Source organism: Schistocerca piceifrons, chromosome X, assembly GCF_021461385.2.
Source record: "Schistocerca piceifrons isolate TAMUIC-IGC-003096 chromosome X, iqSchPice1.1, whole genome shotgun sequence".
NCBI lineage: Eukaryota > Metazoa > Arthropoda > Insecta > Orthoptera > Acrididae > Schistocerca > Schistocerca piceifrons.
The window spans coordinates 807,997,546-808,018,071 of NC_060149.1; the positions used below are offsets into that span (position 1 = coordinate 807,997,546).

At 42.3% G+C, this 20,526-nt stretch overlaps 1 protein-coding gene across 1 annotated transcript in view; it reads right to left on the reverse strand.

Moving 5' to 3' along the window:
• LOC124721856 (proteoglycan 4-like) overlaps window positions 1-20,526 on the reverse strand; it is a 321,571-nt gene that overhangs the window by 206,253 nt on the left and 94,792 nt on the right. The window contains exon 2 of the mRNA XM_047246990.1: window positions 9,431-9,483. Within this exon, the coding sequence (XP_047102946.1) occupies window positions 9,431-9,470 (40 nt within the window). The 5' untranslated portion in view covers window positions 9,471-9,483. The remainder of the gene's footprint in view (window positions 1-9,430; window positions 9,484-20,526) is intronic.

The following is a 20,526-nucleotide window of genomic DNA, read 5'->3' on the forward strand; positions in this document are numbered from 1 at the left end:
CGTCGTCTTGATTTCCTGCTATGGAGACCATTTGCAGCCATTCACGGAAGTCATGTTCCCAAACAACGATGTCATGTCAGTGGGCCACAACTGTTCGCGATTGATTTGAAGAACATTCTGGACAATCCACGCCAATAATTTGGCCACCCAGACCGCCAGACATGAATCGCATGGAACATGAGTGGTCAGCTCGTAGACCAAATCCTGCACCAGCAAAGCGTTCGCAATTATGGACGGCTGTAGAGGCTCATTACTTGTGCAGGATAATTCCAGCGAATTGTCGAGTCCATACCACGTCCCGCCGCTGCACTACGCCGGACAGAAGGAGTTCCGACACGATTATAGCAGGTATCCCATGACTTTGGTCACCTAAGTGTATAGGTCCTCTTGCTCCGGTCAGATAACTCGTGTAGATTAGGGACAAGTAAGTCGCCGAAGTATCGTCCAGTTGAAAGGCTTGATCGAACCCATTGAGCCAAACGAAATTATTATTAAAATAATCTATGTAGTGTTCTTCTTTTTCTTCTTCTATACATAAGTTTAAGTCCCTCAACGCGTTTTTCCGTGTGTACGTGAAGGCTAAGTTCAGGAATTACTGCAGGAATTTGGTAACAGTTTTTACTAAGATATGTACTGGTCCATGAGGAATGTTTGTGCGTATAATTTATTACCGGTGCGCCAGACAATTCACCTGGCCGTAGATACTTAATGCTATCCTTGCGAAGCCTGAAAGAGTTGATAGGACTTAATAAATATGAATGAGTACAGTAATTTGCTTTTAAAACCACAAAAACTCAGTGAATCACTTCTCTGATGCTGGCCACATTGATAACAGTGTGATATTAAGCAAAATGCTCAACTAGTATATAATGTGTGCCCAAATGAAAAGGAGACTACAGTTACAAGTACAGAAATTTTAATGGTAATATTATAATTACAGTTCATGTGGAACAGTACAACTATACATAATTGCCATCGGTACTGATACACATATCAGCGCATAGGAACGGAGTGGATGGTTTGAGCTTAGAAACTCCTGGGTCGCTGACGGATCCAGTCTTTCACCGTGTCCTGCCCTTCATTGTCACAGGTGAACCTCTGACCGATCAGAGTTTGAGACAAGCGAGTCACATGGGGAGATATGGAGGCCGTAAGGAGAATGTTCCTCTCACGAAATTGTTGAAGGAGTTCTAGGGTATTCTTGACCGTACTCCCACCTCATAACGCTGACACCACCGGAATATTATGCACCACGTGAGACGCAGCTCTCCGTACACCTTTTCCATGTTGCGATAGCCGACTGCGGTGGCCGAGCGGTTCTTGGCACTTCAGTCCGGAACCGCGTGACTGCTACGGTCGCAGATTCGAATCCTGCTCGGGCATGGATGTGTGTGATGTCCTTAGGTTAGTTAGGTTTAAGTAGTTCGAAGTTCTAGGGGACTGATGACCTCAGACGTTAAGTCCCATAGTGCTCAGAGCCACTTTTTAACCATGTTGTGATAAATTTGTGGAGTATGCTCCCCGTTCTGCTCACAGAAATTGGGTAACCGTTCTTTGTGCTAATTGGGAAGAATCTGTCATGCAGCGGACTACGGGAACAGCTCTCCAGAAATCGGGGAATTAGGTTAGTGTTGTTTAACGTCCCGTCGACAACGAGGTCATTAGAGACGGAGCGTGAGCTCGGGTTAGGGAAGGATGGGGAAGGAAATCGGCCGTGCCCTTTGAAAGGAACCATCCCGGCATTTGCCTGAAACGATTTAGGGAAATCACGGAAAACCTAAATCAGGATGGCTGGAGACGGGATTGAACCGTCGTCCTCCCGAATGCGAGTCCCGTGTGCTAACCACTGCGCCACCTCGCTCGGTAAATCGGGGAATTGCTGCGAAGTTGCTCTCCCCGCTTGTGCAACTGGGAAAGCCACCACAACATCTCACGGTAAACACAGTCACCTACTGGGATGATATACAGAGCCCCTACAGCGAAGGTCTCCTTTTCATTTGGCCATGCCTTACGCTATCTGATGAGAGCAAATACTAAGGTTTTATTGCTTTGATGATGGGCTGTAGTAAAGGATGCAGAAGAACTAGATGATTACTATGTCAGAGCAGTCGAATTGATCAAAATTTCGAAGATAACCATAGATCGGAAATGCACCGTTGTGGAGGTACGGCCTTTAAACGACAGCCAATCCGAGACGAGCACCCAGAAGTTTTCCTAGTAAGCGAACAAGTTTGTGTGTGTTGCAAAAAATGGTTCAAATGGCTCTGAGCACCATGGGACTTAACATCTGAGGTCATCAGTCCCCTAGAACGTAGAACTACTTAAACCTAACTAACCTAAGGACATCACACACATCCATGCCCGAGGCAGGATTCGAACCTGCGAGCGGAGCGGTCGCGCGGTTCCAGACTGAAGCGCCTAGAACCGCGCGGTCACACAGGCTGGCTGTGTGTTGCAGTGCTGTTTGATTGCTGCTGCTGCTTTCGCATTACGGAACCTCTATCGTAGTTGTTTCAAAAGACAAGGTATACTCAGTACACATGATAGAAAATTTGCGTCCAACGTAACCAGCCATGGATATGAATTTAAAATTTGCCTAGTTTGACTGTTCAGCTGAAACCAAACTGCTCAGCTAATATAATTAATAATTGCGCTCTTTCGTGTAACAGGTATTAGCTGGGGCAAGTTGGTTTAAACGCACACAATTCCTTGTGCTCGTCACTGACTGTCATTTTATTCCTGCAGTTACGCAACTGTACATTCACGACCTATGGTGTAATATTTATTGCCTGCTTTATGTCATTCATAATAGACTACAGTGAGAAAATAGCTTTCACTATACACGCAATAACAAATTCGTGTTGAATGTTCAACGAACACCATAAAGGGATCATACAGGCGTGTACATAATATGCTGACACTTGTTATTGCACATTTCCTAGTATTTGCCTTGTTTCATATTCACCACTAGCGTGCAGCCTTGAGATTATTTGCCTGTACGTCGTAAAATATTTTCCTAAGGAGTTCTTTCCATATATGAACTGCGTTTTCTGAGTATACTATGAGTGAATCAAAGACCACTTTCTTTATCTCCAGATGAGCTTATGAAGTTTTTCCCCTTCATATCCACACACTGTTTTTCCGAAGTATTGTAAATTGTTGCAAATAATTAAGCGTGTAGGCTTAAGGTCAAGTATATCAATGTTTCGTGAAGTGCACAACTTCACATCTCCGCCTTCTAAGAGATAATTTATAATTTTTGCGCCAGGATGATATGGAATGGATCTATAAAGGAACTCTACAGCACAACCTTTCTATTGCTCAGAACGCTGGTACTTGCCTACAAGTTTACGTCCACATACTTAACTGGAAGAATGGAGAAAGTTGAAATAAGTGGTTCATGCAATGTTAAAACAACAGCTGATTCCTCAAACTGGGGGGCTATCAAGTACCGGTTTCCACAGGGTTCGGTCTTAGGTCCTTTACTGTTCTTACCATTCCACATTGTTGAAGATGCAAAGTTAGTTCTTTTTGCTGATGATACAAGTATAGTAATAACATCCAAAAACCAAGAACTAAGTGATGTAATTGTAAATGATGTTTTTCACAAAATTATTTAGTGGTTCTCAGCAAACGGACTCTCTTTAAATTTTGATAAAACACAGTATATACAGTTCCGTACAGTAAATGGCACAACTCCAGTAATAAATATAGACTTTGAACAGAAGTCTGTAGCTAAGGTAGAATTTTCAAAATTTTTAGGTGTGTCCATTGATGAGAGGTTAAACTGGAAGCAACACATTGATGGTCTGCTGTAACGTCTGAGTTCAGCTACGTATGCTATTAGGGTTATTGCAAATTTCGGTGATAAGAATCTCAGTAAATTAGCTTACTATGCCTACTTTCATTCACTGCTTTCGTATGGCATCATATTCTGGGGTAATTCATCGTTGAGTAGAAAAGTATTCATTGCTCAAAAACGTGTAATCAGAATAATTGCTGGAGCCCACCCACGGTCATCCTGCAGACATCTATTTAAGGATCTAGGGATTCTCTCAGTAACCTCACAGTATATATATTCACTTATGAAATTTGTTGTTAATAATCCAACCCAGTTCAAAAGTAATAGCAGTGTGCATAGCTACAACACCAGGAGAAAGGATGATATTCACTATGCAGGGTTAAATCTGACTTTGGCACAGAAAGGGGTAAATTATGCTGCCACAAGTCTTTGGTCACCTACCAAACAGCATCAAAAGCCTGACAGATAGCCAACTATCATTTAAAAATAAATTAAAAGAATTTCTAGATGACAACTTCTTCTACTCATTGGCTGAATTTTAGATATAAATTAAGGGAAAAAAACTTAAACATTAGTGTCATGCAATATTTTGTGTAATGTAATATCTTGTACAGACATCTTTTATTAACCTGACACGTTCCACATCATTACGAAGTGTCGTATTCATGCTCTATGGTACAAGTATTAATCTAATCTAAACAGGCAAGGTATCTGCGCGTCGAGCTGCATCCAGAAATAATTGTCTCTTGATGTACCCGGGTCACTAAAGACAGAGAGTGCGCCCGTATCATGAAAGATTGCAGAAACAAGATCATAATAATATGACATTGTGGGTGGAAAGATGACTTGTTCAGAATGTAGTTGAATGAGAAGCGGTGTTAGGCTGAGTGTGATGTCCAGGAGACAGCGGCTGGCGCACGCACCTAGCCACGTCCGAGTCCGTGTCACGCGGAGAACAATGGCGCTCGCACGGCGCACTTGAATGAGCAGACCGTTTCTGCAACTACGCTCATTGTGCTCGCGGCGGCTAACCAGGAAGCTGCCTAAACGATAATTATACGACTTTCTCCTCAATAACGCTTCAAAGGTCTGAATTACGTAGTGAGTACAACTTTAAAGAAATCACAGAAAATGGAACCTCAGAATTTCAATTTTTTAAAAAGATGTACGAGTTCTAGACAACCAGTCTTAAGCAGAGTTACTGATGTAGGTGACACATGACTTACGTCATACTGAACAAAGATAATAAAGAAACTAGTGCTATGTTATAAAGGGGAGAGGGGAGATTCTTCTGACTAGGGAAAAATCATTATTCACTTTCTCAGGTCTGCATACGAGGGGCGTATGAAAAGTCCGTGCAAAGTCCGAGAGATGGCACCACCGGTGCCTATCGAGGTCATGTTTAGTTAGTAGCATCTTTGGAAAGAACGCACACCAAGTTTCAGCCATATTGGTGTATTTCTTTGTGTTTGGCATTCGTGTGAATCAAGGAAGTAAAGTGATTGTCAAAAAATGGACGAAAAAGAATTTCGTGTGGTGATTAAACATTACTTTATCAAAGTCAAAACGCCTCAGGAGACTAAAGAGAAGCTTTATAAACATTACGGTGACTCTGCGCCTTCGATTAGAACAGTTTATAAGTGGTTTCAAAATTTTTGGAGTGGCCATAAGGGCACAAGTGATGCTGAACGTTCTGGACGCCCTGTGGAGGTTACGGCTCCAGAAATCAGTGATAAAATCCATGATATGGTCATGGATGACAGAAGAGTTAAGGTGCGTGAGATTGCTAGTGCTGTGGGCACCTCGAATGAACGGGTACATAATATTTTGCATAAATATTTGGACATGAGAAAGCTATCCGCAAGATGGGTTCCGAGACTGCTCACGCTTGACCAGAAACGGAATCGAGTGAAGTGTTGCAAGGATGGTTTGTAGCTGTTCAGGAAGAATCCGCAGGACTTTAAGCGTCGTTTCGTCACTGTGGATGAAACATGGATACATTACAACACTCCTGAGATCAAACAACAATCTAAACAATGGGTTACCAAGGGAGAATCTGCACCGAAATAGGCGAAGACCATCCCTTCGGTCGGAAAGGTTATGGCGACTGTCTTTTGGGATTCGCAAGGGATAATCTTCATAGAGTATCTGGAAAAGGGCAAAACTATTAAAGGTGAATATTATTCATCGTTATTGGGCCTGTCGCTGTGGCCGAGCGGTTCTAAGCGCTCCAGTTTGGAACCGCGCTGCTGCTACGGTCGCAGGTTCTAATCCTGCCTCGGGCATGGATGTGTGTGATGCAGTTAGATTAGTTAGTTTTAGGTAGTTCTAAGTCTAGGGGACTGATGACATCAGATGTTAAGTTCTATAGTACTTAGAGAGAGCCATCGTTATTGGACCGTTGGAAAACCGAGCGATTGGACCGCAAAAAAGTCCTTTTCCATCGCGACAGTGCACCAGCACACACCTCAGCAATTGTGGTCGCAAAATTAGTGGAAATAGGATTCCAACGAGTTTCACATCCCCCCTATTCTCCAGACTTGGTTCCCACGGACTACTATTTGTTCCCCAATTTAAAGAAATGGCTGGCGGGACAAAGATTTTATTCAAACGAGGAGGTGATTGCAGCAACTAATAGCTATTTTACAGGTTTCGACAATTCCTATTATTCGGAAGGGATTAACAAATTGAAACAGCGTTGGACTAAGTGTGGAAGTCTAAAAGGAGACAACGTCGAAAAATAAAATAAAGGTTTACCCCAAAGAATGAAGCAGTTTCAATTTTTGCACGAACTTTTCAAACGACCCTCGTATAAGTAAATGACCAGACATTCAATATACACAACTCTGGATTAATTATGTTTGCACAGGACTAGAACATCTACATTAGGCCCATTAGAAAAAAACTACAGAGGAAATTGTAGATAACACTTTCAGTAATTCTTTCTGCAATGGTATCTATTTTCCTCCAAAATTTACCATTCTGTTTATCACACCAAGTGTACAAAACCATTGATCAGTTCACACCGTGGATAAGAGCTAATACATAAGGCAGCAATTTTCATAAGTGTTTAGCATTGAGACTTCACAGGGTGAGTCAACAAGGACTTTACAACTTTGGAATGATACACAAATTTATTGAGATAAGTTACAGAATCGGCAAATGTGTCATTTTGTGCTAAACAACATCAAGTTTGATTCACGTAATGCATCAGTACCCCATTCCGCCACCATGAGCGCCAGCGTAGTGCACACTTTCTAATAATCTAATTCCACAGATCGATTAGAGTGACCGAGATGGGATGGTTTACTACCAGCAAGACAGTGCACCACCTCATTTCCTCAGGGATGTTCGCAATTCCCTCGACAATCGCTTCCCAGGTCGGTGAATTGGCTGTAAAGGGCCAATCGCACGGCCACCTTGCTCCCCAGACTTGGTACCACTGGATTTCTTTCTCTGGAGTTTCATTAAAGGACATGTGTACGTTCGTCCCCCCAACCAAACAATTTAGACGATCTCAAAAATCGAATCTGCGCTACCGTTGCGCAAGTTACGCCTGACCTTATGAACGAGTGTGGGAAGAAATCGATTACCGGTGAGATGATTGTCGCGTCACAAGTGGTAGTTACATCTAACCAAAATGACGCTGGACACTTTTATGTGAAACCTGATGTAGTTTGCTACATAAGGACACATCTACCGATTCTATAAGTTATCTCAATAAATTTCTCTATCATTACAGAGTTTTAAAGTCCTTTGCTGTAACACCCATGTAAGAGCTTCGTACAACCACTCGGTACAGTCGTTCCGGGACTTCGTGGCTCTGCAATTTCTGAGAAAAACAAAACGTAAAATTAACGTACTGCTTTTATTTTCATTCAGTTATATGATACATAGTTATATTCGCAGGTAACTTATCTTTAAGAAAAAAGTTTCGATTGCGAACAAGAGGGGAACGACAATAGCACACGGTTCTCACTCCCGATGGACCTGTAGAAAACTGCTTTAGAAGTTTAACGTGTTAGCAGCGTCATTATGAAATGAAATTGTTGGGGATTAACATTAGAGTTCTTAAAGAATAACGAGAGCCATAATTCCAACATAAAAAAGAAATCACATTTGTTACTCTGCATTAAAACTAACTCAGAAAAGGGTTAATAACGCTTCTCCCAAAATCTTTGATTATATGTGTAATAACATTACATTCCTGACAGTTAGCACAGCTAAATTTAACTAAAATAGTTCATTTTGGGCAACTCCTATTTCATTCAACAATTTTAATTTAAAAATTAGTAGCCTATAAATGCGAAGGGATTACTTACATAATTCCGTTATTGCGCTAAATATTGAACTGTTATGAAAACTCATCTGGTTAACGTGCAGCCAGTTTAAACACAAATTAATTTAAACCGTTACACTAACTCTTCCCACGATGTTACCTATATCATTCAAATGACGATGAAATCCGCTTTTAATCAAAATGACTGGTAGAAATCATACGAAAATTTTCTAAAAGTAGTAGTACAACCAATCGGGAATGTAATTCGCTAGCATTGCAAGGAATGTTTCTGGTGTTATACTACATATACACTACAGGTGTAAGTTTTGGATATTATCTCGTTATCGTCGCCTACGTTCTCATTAATGTCTACATGTCTTCGGCTATTTGGAGCTTAAGAACAACCAACAAAAAATTTCTGCTCTACTTCTATTGGTACTAAGGATTTCAAATTTACTCTGTGTGATAATTATTGGCTCTCAGTTGAAATAAAAACTAAAAAATGTATTTCTTGTTGATCTACAGGTACTATGTCTTAACAAAGATTACATAATCTTTTCAGGACATTAATGCATGAATATTGCCCAGCTGATAGCCACGTTTGAACGTAAGCGTAATTTGCAGAATGAAGGTTACTCTACCAAAATTGGTGTAAAGAGTTTCCTACTATAAGAATACATTTCGATGCGTTATGGAACTTCCTACCTCCCACCTCCCCCCTTTTATATTTGCGATACGTTTCGGCCATTAGATTCCGACATACGACAGGTAGAGCATTTACTTTCATTTCGAACGAGAAGTAAACGTGTGACTGTAAGCAAATTTTCTTTAGCTAATGGCGACAATCACATGCTTTTGGACAATCGTCACTGCGTAGCGGAAATAAAATGTTTTGGTTGGTTGACTCGGGGGAGAGGACCAAACAGCAAGGTCATCGCTCTCATTAGGGAAGGATGTGGAAGGAAGTCGGTCGTGTCCTTTCAAAGGAACCGTTCGACATTTGCCTGAAACTATTTAGGAAAATCAAGGAAACCCTAAATCAGCATGGCCCGACGCGGGTTTGAACCGTCATCCTATCGAATGGGGAGATAAAAATAATGAACTTTTAATTAGTATACCATCCTAGAAGGAGTCTGTGCCAAGCTCCTAGTATGATTTTCACCACATGAACCTTACCATTCCTAATCAAAAATGCTGCACACATTTCGTTTATTCACTACAGATGTAGACTAGAACTAACAGCTAACAAATATAACACGTCTCCCCTACCGATTTCATCTGTAACATCAAAACAGAACATGTATATTTTGTAAGGTAATTATAAGTAAATGTGAACACTATTCACTGACCTGCCAGGAGACTCCAAGGTAGGAACAGCCTGGTTGTCATTCTGCTGGGTGTTCTGCAACAAAACCAAGAATACTTAATTTCATAATAAACACAATACAACTTCGTTGCAAACAAAATTTTTCTTAAAGAGTGAAGAATTGAATGAACATGCGTTGTAAAGCCGACAGTGTACAATTTTTGCAGCCGAAGTGATGGGAATACCGATCTAGCATCAACGAGAAAGGAAGCTGTCTTAGATATTTACACTGAAGAGCCAAAGAAAATGGTACACCTGCCTAATATCGTGTAGGGCTCCGGCAACACTTAGAAGTGCCGCAACACGACGTAGCATAGACTCGACTAATATCTGAAGCAGCGCTAGAGAAAACTGACACCACGAATCCTGCAGGGCTGCCCATAGCTCCGTATGAGTACGAGGGGGTGGAGATCTCTTCTGAACAGCACGTTGCAGGGCATCTCATATATGCTCAGTAAGTTTCAAGTCTGGGGAGTTTGGTGGCCAGCGGAAGTGTTTCAACTCAGAAGAGTGTTCCCGGAGCCACTCTGTAGCAATTCTGGACGTGTAATGTGTCGCTTTGTTCTGATGGAATTGCCCAAGTCCGTCGGAATTCACAACGGATATGAATGGATGCTGGTGATCAGACAGGAAGCTTATGTACGTGTCAACTGTCAGAGTCGTGTCTAGACGTACCGTCACAACTGCACACGCCCCACACCATTACAGAGACTCCGCCAGCTTGAACAGTTCCCTGTTGACATGTAGAGTCCATGGATTCATGAGGTTCTCTCCACACCCGTACACGTCCATCCGCTCGATAGAATATGAAAGGAGTCTCGTCCGACCAGGCAACATGTTTCAGTCATCAAAATCCAATGTCGGTGTTGTCGGGCCCAGGCGAGGCGTAAACTTATTAGAGGACATTAATATGGGGTATGTGCACCCTTCGCATCTGTGACAGTTTGAACTGGGCTGGGGGCACTTTTAGTTAAAATGGCTCTGAGCACTATGGGACTTAACATCTGAGGTTATCAATCCTTTAGACTTAAACCTATGGACATCACACACATCCATGCCCGAGCCAGGATTCGAACCTGCGACGGTAACAGCAGCGCGGTTCCGGACTGAAGCGCCTAGAACCGCTCGGCCACAGTGACCGGCACACTTTCAGTGAGGTGGCTGAATGACTACAGGAACGAGAGCCTCCAACCAGAGACGGTAGTGATGTTGCAAGCTGGGGTTGGGAGCAAAGTCGATGATCTGACTCCTACCAAAGGCGTTCCATTGGGTTCCAGTCGGAAGTCTGGATATGCCAGTCCGTTTCAGGGTTTTTATTGCCCACTTAATGACACGTTGCTAATACAAACAATCGTCGTCTCTGAACTTTTCCCCTGCTGCACGCATAAAAAATCCTGTAACATATTTTCATATCGTTCGCATTTAGTGTTTTCTTTTGTGAAATCAAGAGGCTATGACCTAACCACGAAAAACATCTCCATACTGAAACGCCGCTTCCTCCTTAAGCCACTGTTAACACTACACATGATGGCAGGTAAGGTTTTCCAGGCATTCGCCAAACCCAAACACTTCCATCGGATTGCTACACGGTGTAGCGTGATTCATTGCTCCAAATCACTCGTTTCCAATCATTCACTGTCCAGTGATGTCATTCATTAACTCAGAACTGACTGCAGAAATGCGTGGCCTATGTGGAGCCGCTCGACCATTGCGACACATGGTTTTAACTTCGTACGCTTAGGCATCGCTCTAGCTGGACGGCTGGTAGTAGCACTTTGGAACTCACAAGTGATTCCTTCCGCTTATTTCATCCAATTTTTTAAAACCATCCCCAAGATACTTGACGGTCCCTATCCGTCTGTACATGAGGTCTGCCTGATCCTGGTTTGTCTGTAGTCGTTCCTTCGTGTTTCCACTTCACAACAAAATCATCTACAGTCGACTTGGGTGAATATAGAAGGGCTGTAATATCCAAGATGGATTTGTTAGACAGGTGACACCCAATGACTAGTCCACGTTCGAAGTCACTGAGCTCTCCCGATCCGTAACCCTGTTACTGCTTCTCTACCGACAAAAAAGTATTCCCCGCCTCCTTTTATACTGCCTCTTGTAACATCTAGTGGCCAATTCCGCATTAGATAGGGTATCCGGTTACTTTTGATCCGATACTGTAGATAGTATGGACAATCATAAATTCAGCAAGACTCACCCAAAAATTCTTAATTGTCTTGTGCAAGTACACCTACTACTGCTGTCAAGCAGCGTTCAGCTTACGTTTTGAAAGCCTGAACTGTAAAGGGAGCATTCTATTACAGCAATACGGAGTGGTTGAAGCACTGAACTCACACTCTAAAGGAAAAATCTCAGATTCAGTTTTAGATTTGCTTTGACTTTCTCAAAGCATTTCATACTAATGCCAGGATGGAATTTTTTGACAACGTCACGACCAATTTCTAGTCTATTCTTGATCAGCCAAAGTTTTTGTTTCGTCTCTAATAACTTCGCTGTCGACGGGACGTTAAGCCCTAATACCCCATTCTGTGCAGACAAAGAGCGCTGTAGTTCTTGAGGATTCTTGCGCCGTCATGGAGATGAGTTACAGTCAACCTCTGACACTAATTACTGCATGCCACATCTCCTTCGTTTTGCTCTTTTAGGCACTAAGCTACTTACGTGAAAGGTATGAGTGGAGTCCGAGGTGTGGGGAAAATGAATACTGAGTTACGTTTGAGAAAGTAACAGATGCTCAGGAAATTCATATCTTGAAAGAAGCAGTTTTTTCTGCATAATTCTATTTTTTTATTTCAAATAAACCCTTTATTTCAACATCTACTGCCGACAATTGCATGTTGTTCCTTCCAAGCTGCTATGTGAATCATGATGAGATGTAAGCGTATGGTGTAACTTTGTGTGTCGCTTTTCTTTGTAATGTCTAAGGCTATGAAACTAGCTAACAACAAATGAACTGAAATAAAGTGCTTGTTTAAAACAGTGCAACGTAACACAAGAAAATGAATTATTTCAAGAAATCCATAGGGGCTGTGTATCTAAGTATAAGAAAGGATATTGACATTCATATCAATGAATGACAATTCGGAATCTGACCGTCGGCAAAGTTTTTTTTTTTTCTTTTTCTCTCAAACTATCTAGAAAGAGGTATACGAAGGTGGAACAGCAAACATGTCAGTTTTGCAGTGGACATCTGGAGGTTGCCTCAAATGGCTGCGAGCCCTATGGGACTTAACATCATCTGGAGGTTGGTTTGACTGCTTTCTGCTGGGGCATCTCATCAGAAGGTGCTCGTGTAGAGAATCTTTGGGCGTTATAACCCAATTCACTTTGGTAAAATAAGCCTCAATAACGATTAAGTGTCTTTTTCTTGTAGCTTACCGTATGTTTGAGCGTCATAGGACAGTTTGTTTTGTATCGTGACTATGTTCGTACTAAAAGATGTAAGTAAGGTATGATTAGATTTTCTTGGTCCCAGTTATAGGCGTTACAGTCTGGTACCGCGCGATCGCTACGGTCGCAGGTTCGAATACAGCCTCGCGCATGGATGTGTGTGATGTCCTTAGGTTAGTTAGGTTTAAGTAGTTCTAAGTTCTAGGGGACTGATGACCTCAGATGTTAAGTCCCATAGTGCTCAGAGCCATTTGAACCATTTTCTTGGTCACCTGGAATGCACGGATCCGAAATCCGTCAAGGGGTTTCAAAAAACAAGAGTTTATAGTTTTACCGTTTAAATGTATATATAAACAGATAAATTAGAGCAAAATTATATGATAACACAACAGGAGGAAGAAAATACGAAGATCTGTCCACATTTTCTATAGTAACAGAAGTACAATATATATACTCGCATGCACATGTAATTATTTCCCACAAATTCCGTTTACAATTCAGTCAAAAACCTTTCACTCGAGAATAATGTTCGCATGTTTCAGAAACTAGGACTAGAGGTAACAAAGGATTTAGAGTGATCTGCATACTTCACTCCATCTTATCTTAATCAGTCACCCGTATTCTGCATTTCGATAAACAAAAGCAGCAGTGAGTACTGCATTGTGTCTAAAAGTACTATTATTTTGTTAGGGATATTTGAAGATAAAAGCATTTTCTTATTCAAAAGAAAGCTACAGTCATCTCTTCTGATTGTTTTAGGTAAACAGAGCCGTTACTGGTTTAAACACTGAAAAAATTTTATATTTGTGCAGCAGTTTCCAACCTTCACAACCAGAACGCAGTAGTTTGCAGTTAATAGTCATTGAGACTGTTGTCGAGACAACAGTTGGTAAGCTTAAATTTCATGTGCATTAGTCTGTTGAAATGGTACAAAGATGCTTCAGAGTAAGATTTCACAGAGATGCATAGAGTGCCAAATCCTTTCGGCGATTGTATGTACACTTTACAATGATGGATTTTTTGCAGTAACGTGAAATCAAAATGTCGACTAAGTGTAACCAAAGAAATGGTTGGGCGAATGTGAGGGAGTTTCGTAAGTGTTAGTCGACATCAGTATTATTGCACGTGTGAGTGACGGCGCCTCGGTCTGCTTATCGAGAGTCGGCGCTTAATCGGGGCTAGTAGTACATACACAACTGACCGGGAAGCATTGACAGTACGATGCGTTTTTCTTAGTCACCATTGTACTTGTTTACTGTAACGTCATTGTTTCCGACTCGGCCAAGAGCAATAATATACTGGTTGAGTAATACAGTGGTGGTAAGTTCCTACGGGACCAAACTGCCGAGGTCATCGGTCCCTAGGCTTACACACTATTTAACCTAACTTAAACTAAGTTAGGCTAAGGACAACCAACAGTTAAGTAGTACAGTACACCGGAGAAGTTGACGAACAGAGGAAGTAGATGGATGAACATTCCCCAACCGTATGTTTGATAGATGTTACGGAAACGACTGACACAGAAATATTACTACTTGCAGTTGCTACAAACCCCTGAAGTCCAAGGCGAAAGTGAGTAATTTTAAGACGGTTGTATGAAAAGAAGCAAGAAAGATTAGGGTTTAGCATCCTGTCGGCAGCGAGGTCATTAGAGACTGAGCAATCGAGTGTTGGAGAAAGAAATCGGCCATGCACTTTCAGAGGAACCATCTGGACATTGGCCTTAACCGATTTAGGAAAATCTAAATCTGGATGTTTACGCAAGGCTTTGAACCGCCGGCCTCCCACATACGAATCCAGTGTCCTAGAGTTGCGGCACCTCATTCGGTGCGCTTCTACGAATGCATCAGTATGAGGGAAGAGGATCATCATCATTTTCTTTGGGCTCAGAGGGTGGCCAGATGCCCTTCCTGTCGCCACCCCATACCCCCTGGGATGGAATTAGTGTACCCCAGGTGTCTGCCTGTAGGGCAAGCCATGAAATAGTGCGAACGTTTTCAAATGTCTGCAAGTCGTGTAACTGAGGTGGGACGTGGGGACCAGACCAGTAGTCACCTAGTAGGATGTGGAAAACCGCCTAAAAACCACATCCAGGCTGGCCGGCACACCGGCCCTCGCCGTTAATCCGCTGGGCGGATTCGACCCGGGGCCGGAGCGCCTACCCGAGTCCAGGAAGCTGCGTATTAGCGCTCTCGGCTAACCTGGGGTAGTATGAGGCAAGGGGATGATTTTCGTAAATGGCGTCTATTCTTTGACGAAGCGACTAATCTATTGATGGTACATCGATATACCTGCAGTAGCGTGTAGCGCGTGGAATACCATGCAGTCTTACAGTTTAAAATTTTACGGACACACTTTCTTCACGGGGCAATTCATTACACAATAGGTGCATTGCAAGATGTTACAAAATTAACTCATGCCGCTGCTCGTGGCCGATAGACTTCATACATCTCTATCTAGTGAATTCTTCAGTACGACACTTGAAACTCAATGGATCAGTTTTGGTGAGACTGATCAGGAGAAATAACTTTCAAGGTTTACATATTCACTCGTCTTAACCACTTGCGATATTATTGCTACGAAGTTATGTGCAAGATTCAGCGTTGGAGCCGACTTTGACAGAATACCTATTGAATTCCAATACATTGCATTTTATGCTGACTCTAGGATGAACGTACAGACTCAATAATTACTGAATTAGTAAGGGGGAACACATCCAATACTTTTAACAGATGCTTTAGGAGTTTACTGTACGACGGCAAGGTTCCTCAATGTAATGTCGAAAGCCACAAATTCGAATGGTAATGAAAATAATTAAATAACAATGCTAGCACACGAGAAAATATTTAGAATATTCCTAAGAGTGGTTTCCACTATGGTCCCCACAGTGAAAGACGCATCCTTCTCCAAGTCGGTCAAGCGGCAGCTAACGTGAATGGGTCATATGTCGCTCTGCGTCAGCAATACTCGTTGCCGTTGCAGCCTCCAGCTAATGCTGTCTCCCTTTACGTAAGCTGCCTCATGCATAACCTCCACAAGAGCCTCCGTTAATGTCAACGGTTTCACCACTTTTGCGGTTCATAGCTTCTACGGGAACTCATCGACGTCATAAGCTCACCCGAGAAAAATTTCGTACTTCATCGTGTCGGAAGTAATGATATGATCAGGAGCCTACCGTATGTGTGGAGCGAGATAACGCAGGGAACACTGACTGGTAAATGTAGACTAACGTTAAGCAGTTCGAGAACCGGGAAATGAGGAGTTCTTGATTCTAGCGTATCGTCGGTATTCACTAAAAATGACATTATGTATTCTATGAGGGCATGCTGAAAAATAATACCTCCGAAATTTTTATGTGAAAATACTTAAGGTATTTTAAATAAAACAAACGTTATTAACATTCTGCATCTTTATTCTTCATGGCTATATCTTTATTTCTGGCGACGAACACATTTCTCCCAATCAGAGACAAAAATACTTAACTCAGTCACTGTAGAATGTTTGACTTTGTTGACGGAGCCGCAACCTCACCTCTGCTTGCGCTGATTCATCACTATCAAAGGGAAGTCCTCTAAGACATTCTTTAAGTTTTGGAAACATGACAATCGGATGGGACCAAGTCGAGTCCGTATGGAGGATGACTGATGGCAGTGAACACTCGTGTGGGATTGTTGCAGATGTCGCATCCTCGTGTGTGTTCTGTCATTGGCATGCTGAAGGAGACGGTGCTCCATGTGTGGACCATCTCTTCGAATTCGAAACTGGAATACAATACGCTGTTTTTCACGCACCGACATTGTTGAGTTACACACCTACATGTTACATACTACAATTCGGAGCCCGCTAGCGGCAGAGGGCGCAAATGTGTAGAAATGCAGAATATAGACGTAGAATGTTAATAAAGTATGTTTAAGGGTTTTGACATAAAAAAATTCGGAGGCATTGATTTTCAGATGGCTCTGAGCACTATGGGACTTAACTTCTGAGGTCACCAGTCCCCTAGAACTTAGAACTACTTAAACCTAACTAACCTAAGGGCGTCACACACATCCATGCCCGAGGCAGGATTCGAACCTGCGACCGTAGCGGTCGCGTGGTTCCAGACTGTAGCACCTAGAACCGCTCGGCCAGCTGTGATTTTCAGCACACCCTTGTAACACCACATACAGGCACGTAACCTCCTGTTTGAAGTTGTGGATACGGTCGTGTTGGCAGCACTGGTGATCAAAATGAAAACAATCGATTGTTGTCGTTTCTCGGATGTGTATTTATTCGGTATGTTTCCAGTTGCCTCCTACTAAGGAAACTCGAGCAACGAATTACATTTGTTATACAAAAAAAGGACGTCTCATCAAACATGTATTCAGAAAAGGTATTGGATCATGTCTACTTCTTACTTGCATTAAAATTAATCCAATGAATTTCGATAATAATTGTTCCACCAATTTTCAGAAATTATTATGAAATCAGAAGAGGATAAAATATTTATTGCAAAATAAAAAGGTAAAATATTTTGAAAACAGGTATTAATGAAAATACGGAAGTTGTTTCGATATGAATGTTACGAAAAAAATTCGATACGTTGCGCCGTTTCCGAGTTATTTAGCATTGAATTTAGCCAGTCAGATCGTCGTCCGCGTAAATTCAAGTTTCAGCTAACGAGACAAAGCACTCGTTGGGCAACACCGCCCCTGGCAGGCCGCTTGTGTGTGAGCGCGCGACGCCCCGATTGGCTAAATTCTATGCTAAATAACTCGGAAACGGAGCATCACAGATTACGTTACAGTTTAGTCTGGGAGAGAGAGAGAGAGAGAGAGAGAGAGAGAGAGAGAGAGAGAGAGAGAGAGAGAGAGAGAAGCAGCTGCCAATGTTATAGGATTTGATGAAATGTCGAAAAAAATTTGTTATTTTTTCTAATTCCTCAGTTTCGAAAAGCAATTGCTTCAGTTTATTTACTATAATAAGCGAAATAAACAGTTTTTATACCGAACAGTTCCCTTAAAGTCACATAAGGTCTGCGTAATAAATAAAACACGCTATTAAATGAGTGGTGATTTCTTTAATGAGAAAAGTAAACGTCATCTGAAAAAATTACTTAAGAAACGGATGTGGCCTTGCTTTATTTACAGAAAACTATTTTCCTTAGAGATGCAGAAGGTGACGCATATCCCAAATGATAGGAGCAGGCATGCTAGACGTACACATCCGAGAACTTTATTAATACAGCATACTGAAGCGAACGGCCCTAACAACTAGTCTGTATTCATAAATTTCTCGTATCTCAGACGTATATTCGATTCATTACTTCTCGAGAACAGAGCTCTTGTTTGCTTGAAGGTCTCAGTTCTCCCATCATTAATGTAGACTAAAGTTCAGTAGACTGGCAATGGCAAGGAAAGTGTATCTGAAGAAGAGAAGTTTGTTAACATCGAGTATAGATTTAAGTGTCAGGAAGTCGTTTCTGAAAGTATTTGTATCAAGTGTAGCCATGTGTGGAAGTGAAACGTGGACGATAAATAGTATAGACAAGAAGAGAATAGAAGCTTTCGAAATGTGGTGCTACAGAAGAATGCTGAAGATTAGATGGGTAGATCACAAAACTGATGAGGCGGTATTGAATAGAATTGGAGAGGAGAGAAATTTGTGGCACAACTTGACCAGAAGAAGGGATCGGTTGGTAGGGCATATTCTGAGGCATCAAGGGATCACCAATTTATTATTGGAGGGCAGCGTGGAGGGTAAAAATCGTAGAGATGAATACACTGAACAGATTCAGAAGGATGTAGGTTGCAGTAGGTACTGGTAGATGAAGAAGCTTGCACAGGATAGAGTAGCATGGAGAGCTGCATCAAACGAGTCTCTGGACTGAAGACCACAACAACAACAAGATTCGGTGGTGCAATGGAGAATGCTCGCCTCTTTCCCCATGTATAATATGGAGTACAACGTCGAGTTGAAGGTATGGCAAAAAGACAGCTTATTTTACGACGTATCTAATATCGCCCTTCGAACAAAATCACTGATTTCTGAATCCGATATTCAATGAAATCATATCAGAATTTCAGCTGAAACACTGTCGGAATGGACTGGGAACGTAGATGTTTCCAGGGCTGACAATTTGTTTTTGATTAAATTTGTTTTACTTGCTTAGGGATGTACTGGGACCGTGATAGTGTTAGTTCCGCTAAATGGACTCGCGGATCTGGGAGTGGAAGGGACGTGGTCGTTCGGCGCGCGCTGGGAAGAGCCCAGACATGAGGTATCAGACGCTGGGAGGCAGCCCACTGCTCGGCCTGTAGACGACCATATTCGTGTGCCTGTCCAAAGCGATTTGCTGACAAACGTATCTGTCGAGGTGTGAGGGCAGGAAGTAGCCGAATTTGATCAGAAACATTCGTTGCATTCCACGGGCCTTTGTGCCTGTTGCGAAAGCATGCGGTTTCCTGAACGGAAATTTGAAAACCAACTCTCAACAGATACTACATGAAGAACTAGAGCTATATAAAAGTCGGGCATAACATATAAAGAACTCTTCTAGAGAAACAGATAACCACACCCTGAACCCCATAGCTCGATTAGTTTAGAAGCTACAGTACCGTAAGGAGTATATACTATCGTAAATTAACAAAATTAATAAATGTTGTTGTATTAATTGTACTGTGTTGAACAATGGTTCAAAAGAAGCGTAATGTAAAGTAAAAGCGAAGTGAAGTAGTTTTGAATGATTGGTTGGGAGACCCCAAAAGGCAGGTTCAGCCACCTGAACTGGATAGGTGTTTCATATCTTTTGTACCCGTTCAAATGTTCAAATGTGTGTGAATTTCTAAGGGGCCAAACAGCCGAGGTCATCGCTTCCTAGACTTACACACTGCTTAAACTAACTTATGCTAAGAACAACACACACACACCCATGCCCAAAGGAAGACTCGAAGCTCCGGCGGGACGGGCCGCGCAATCTGTGACTTGGCGCCTTAAACCGCGCGGCCACTCCGCGCGGCTTGTACCCGTAGACATATTCACTTCGCGAAGTGTTAGCGCTGTGTATTGTTTAAGTGTAACTGTTAAGTGTGTGCAACTGTAGTGGTTGCGTGTGTGTTGTGGTGTCACGTATGTGTTCGATGATAATGATGAGTGAGTGAGATGGTGAAACCTGATACCGTCACACACACTAAGTATTCGGACACCTGGCTGAAAATGACTTATAAGTTCGTGGCGCCCTCCATCGGTAATGCTGAAATTCAATGTGGTGTTGACCCATCCTTAGCCTTGATGACTACTTCCACTCTCGCAGGCATATGTTCAATCAGATGCTGGAAGGTTTCTTGGGGAATGGTAGCCCATTCTTCAGGGGATGTTGCACTGAGGAGAGGTATCGATGTCGGTCAGTGAGCCCTGGCACGAAGTCGGCGTTCCCAAACATCCCAAAGCTGCTCTATAGAATTCAGGTCAGGACTCTGAAGGCCAGTCCATTACAGGGAAGTTATTGTCGTGTAACCACTCCGCCACAGGCCGTGCATTAGGAACAGGTGCTCGATCGTGTTGAAAGATGCAATAGCCATCCCCGAGTTGCTCTAGTTCTTCGTGCAGTATCTGTTGTCATTTAAATTAACATCGAACGTCATTAGCCCAAAGATCTTAGTCAATTATGGCACCGATCCCAGAAATCTTATACGTTTA